This window comes from Bidens hawaiensis, unplaced genomic scaffold (assembly GCF_021521415.1).
Source record: "Bidens hawaiensis isolate Kalapana, Puna unplaced genomic scaffold, B.hawaiensis_p1.1 tig00036719_1, whole genome shotgun sequence".
In the NCBI taxonomy this organism is placed as follows: domain Eukaryota; kingdom Viridiplantae; phylum Streptophyta; class Magnoliopsida; order Asterales; family Asteraceae; genus Bidens; species Bidens hawaiensis.
In genome coordinates this window covers 225-4,613 of record NW_027505427.1, presented here as the reverse complement: position 1 = coordinate 4,613, position 4,389 = coordinate 225, and the positions used below count along the sequence as shown (strand labels likewise).

General features: G+C 33.5%; 1 protein-coding gene across 1 annotated transcript; it reads right to left on the bottom strand.

Annotated features, from left to right (window-relative positions):
• Window positions 1–259: 259 nt before the first annotated feature.
• Window positions 260–4,184, bottom strand: LOC143613134 (uncharacterized). Its single transcript, XM_077086927.1, has 8 exons — window positions 4,103–4,184; window positions 3,947–4,003; window positions 2,657–2,754; window positions 2,516–2,585; window positions 2,281–2,418; window positions 2,156–2,203; window positions 742–801; window positions 260–644 (listed from the first exon to the last, which is right to left on the bottom strand). Exons 1-8 carry the CDS (start codon window positions 4,160–4,162, stop codon window positions 549–551), a joined length of 627 nt encoding a protein of 208 aa, XP_076943042.1. The 5' UTR covers window positions 4,163–4,184; the 3' UTR covers window positions 260–548.
• Window positions 4,185–4,389: the final 205 nt, after the last annotated feature.

Sequence of the window (4,389 nt, the reverse complement as noted above, 5' to 3'; positions counted from 1 at the left end):
TTCGTGCAGTGAACAAATTTGTTTTCAAAGTTGTTACGGCCGTTAGAAAAATGTATAATAAGATGTAAAGGTACGGGCGCATATATGGATAATCACCCGATCGATTTATTTTAGACGCATTTTATTGCATATTAATTAATTTTGAGTTCAAAGTAATCTTTCTGGGTAGAGGTGCGCAAAAAAACCGGTTCCGGAAAACCGATTCAACCAATACCTGGTCAAAACCCGATCCGACCCGATGTTGTCCTACCCGAAACCCAATAAAAATCAGGTCAAATACCCAACCATACCTGAAACCGATTTCTACCCAACCTGGTTCTTGACTTTTATTGACCATACCACGCAGTTCCGATTCTTGAAAATACCCGGTTTCTGCACCTCTACTTGTGGGTAATTAATGATACATGAATTCTTGTTGGGCCAAAGGTTAGAAGCAGCAGCCCACAAAGTGAATAAAAATAAATTCCTGTTTTTTTTTTCCTTTTGTACCAATATACACAATAACATCAAAGTTACAAACTTAAAAACCCTCATTATATCGCGGACTCTTATTTCGTTTTAGGAACAAACCTCCATAAGTCCACAGTGATATCAACGTCTTTTTTCTTGTGAAATTTGTATAATTTCGGTAGATCATATCGAAGCTGCAAAAACAATACATATAACCAAATAAAATAAATATAAAACTATAAAAATTACAAGAAAAGTCGTAACAAAATTATCAAGCAAAAATTAATTTACCTCGCATATGACCTCGGCACTACTAGCATTGTAATCTCGCAACGCTGCTCTTTTAATATGCTGCAAAATGAGCGGGTCAAGTAACATGTCAAACAAGCCATGTTGAGTTGGGTCGATCCACTTAACACTTTTTTGGGGCTGTTTTTATAAAACTTTATGAACAATGTATGATTTAGTGATGTTTATAAAAAACTATATTATTACAATGATAAGCTAATTTAATTTTGAACTGTACCGCAAATATATCCAACATTGTTCTTTATGGTAATATAGCTTGAAAATTTATTCGCGGGCCAAACTTGATTAGACAGATCTCGAGCTCTATAAACTTGAAAATTACCAAAATGAACATGTTTGACTCAGAAATTATCAAAAATGAACATGCCTATTTTAGCCGACATCCATTCAATCATTGAGTTTTGATCCAATAAACCAAGTGACTCGTCAGGGGGGGGGGGGGTAGCTGACTAAGCCTTAGTCGTCACTTTATGGGCCCTCAATTTTGTGACAAGTAAACAAAGCCCACTTTCAACCAATACAAATTCGACACGTGTTAAACACAACTAAACTTAGCTTACATCTCTAGTTTATTAGCCGGCATTCTTGACTCTTAGCTGGCTTCTTATATTCCTTCTTAGCCGGCTCCAACTCAACTCGTAGGCTAAAGCTTCACTTAGCCATATTCTTTTATTTCTTTTAACCGCTCAATCTTAGCCACCAAAGTTGGAGCCGGCTAAGAAGAAATATAAGAAGTCGACTAAGTGAATAGATACATATCCCGATGCCGGCTAAGAGTCAAGTATGCAGACTAAAAAACTAGAGATACATGCTAAGTTTAGCCGTGTTTGACACGTGTCGAATTTGTATTGGTTGAAAGTGGGCCTCGTTTACTTGTCACAAAATTCAGTGCCCCATAAAGTGAGGATTAAGGCTTAGTCACCTTAGCCGGCTACCCTGACGTGTCACTTGTTTATTGAATCAAAACTCAAAGATTGAATGGATGTGGGCTAAAATAGACATTTTATTTTTGAAAATTTTGGGTCAAACATGTTCATTTTGATATTCACTTATTTATGTGTGTGTGTATGTGTGTGTATATATATATAGCTGTATATATATATACACAATTATAAACATTTTTATACATAATATATACACAATTATAACTACAAATATATATATATATATATATATATATATATATATATATATAAAATAATTATCTATGTTAATAAATAAAATACTAAATAACTAACAAGAATTAAACAAAGCCTGATCCGAGCTTGAGCTTGAAAACTTACTCAAGAGCCAAACTTAAGCTTTAGACAGAGCTCGAGCTCACTTAACTTAATGTTTAAGCCACAAGATTTGTCTATGATATCATTAGCAATAATGTTTATTTAAGAAGACTTACTTCTCTTGTTGATGTCTTGTGCAAAGAATACACAGCTTGAGAAGCAACCTGATTACATTGTATGCACTATGAGAAACTTAATTTAAAAATTAATATTGAAGTTAACTCATTTTTGTATGTTTTACCTTTAATGCAACGGACAGAAACTCCATGTCAGCGCCCTTTTTCCGTGTTCCAAATGGCGGATTCATTACAACAGTATCAACAATTTGACCTCTCCATGTTAGGTTCTTGATTTCGGATTGAATTAATTCCAGTTCAACCTGATATATTCAATTTTTATAAAAATTTGTTAATTTATAAGCTACAAGGACTCTTGAATTATAAAGAATAAGGATGCAAATATGCAAAATAAATTACCTCCAGCTCATCAGCATTGACCGATGCGATTTCTAACGACTCATCATCAACGTCTATGCCAATAACACGCCTATTAAACACAAAAACAATTAAAATTAAAACAGGTGATAATAAATCTTAAAAAATATAAATAAATCTTACTCTGCATCTAGGAGAGTAGCAGCAAGACCTAAGGTGCCACAACCGCAACCAAAATCGGCTACTACTTTTCCTCTTACATCATCAAATGAATTCTCTGCCTGGCCGATTAAAATTGAAAACAAAAGTTTATTTAAATGATGAATAATAGGCCTGCAAACGAACCAAACGAACATGAATGTTCATTTGTTAAACTTTAACCCAACAACCAATCGAAATCTAACATACAAACGGAGTTTTCTTGTTCATGTCCGTTCATTAATAGTATATTAGTATATATGAATAGTTCACGAACATAAACAAACGGACACAAACAAAACAAATTAGTCTGCTAGACCAAAACAGTTGATAAAACTCGACTAAACTGTAATGGGCATAAAAGTTTTAGATAAATATATACACAAACAAAAATGAATGAACTTAAAACAAACATTAACTAACAAGCATAAATGAATGTAATCGAACAGGCATAAACAGCCTAGATGAATGAACGTTCACAAACACAAATGAACGAACAAGACGTGTCCATGTAATCATGTTCATTCATTTAACTAAATGAAAACAATGTTTAGTAAACGGAACATAAACGACTTTCCCGCCAGACGGTTCATGAACCGATACAGCTCAATACATTAAAGTTGTAAAATAATCAAATTAAATCACTTTTTCAAGCTCGAGCCAAGCCCAAGCCTCAAACATAACTTTTTCATTTAGGATCTTCGAGCCTTAACGAGCCTTGGGTATTTTTGGGTTTTACCTCTTTTGGACTTCTATGTATTAATTTCACACTGCAAAGCCGAGCTCGACCCGAGATTTGCCTCGTTTAAGATACTACTCAAACTCGAGCCAATCTTAGACTCGTTTAAGGTTCTTCCCAAAATATAACAAAATAATTAAAACGCGTATAAAAATAATTAATAATAAATAATAAACGAGCCCGAGCCTGAAAAAACCGACTCACAAGCTGAACTTTTGCTCGTTTGAACTACACAAAGCCGAGCTTAGGCTCGTTTAAGGTTTTTCTCAATATATAACAAAATAATTAAAAAAAAAAGCATATAAAAATCTATTTTACTAATCAATCGATTCGGTTTGTTCCATTCTTTTGTTAGTTTTCGGTTCGGTCCAGTTAACTTCTTTAAATCTGAGTGTACAATACAAACCAAAATCAATTGCCTGTTACTCTGTTAATTCGGTTTTCGCTAAATATCAGTTCGGTTTCGTTTAATCTATTTTACTAACAAATCAGTTCGGTTTCGGTTAACTGAAACCAGAGACTAAATAAATATGTACCGTGTAAAGCATACGAGACGCAATGTGAGCTCCAGTTGGATATTGTTCCAGTTCAATCTACAATTCAACAACATAAATAAACCAATTTTTGCAATTTAATACATAAAACTTTATAAAAAGTTAATTAATAAAAAGTGCGTGAATCTATTTATTTACCTTTGGATTCTGAAACTGTTGAAGATTCCCGAGTAGGCTTTCTAATTGCTTTAGCTTCATCTAGTACGAAGATTCTGATACAATATACAACGGTGTATGTATGTATGTATTTGTAACTAGAATCTAGCCCTAATATATATATGTAATAACCACTTTTGGTTGGTTATTGGGCCAAAAACATGCTATTCATATGGGCTTTTCTTTTCTATTCTTTATAAATACAAAACCGAGCCGAACTTGAGCTTCACATTGGCTAAAACTCAGCTATTTTAACTAACGGTTAATCG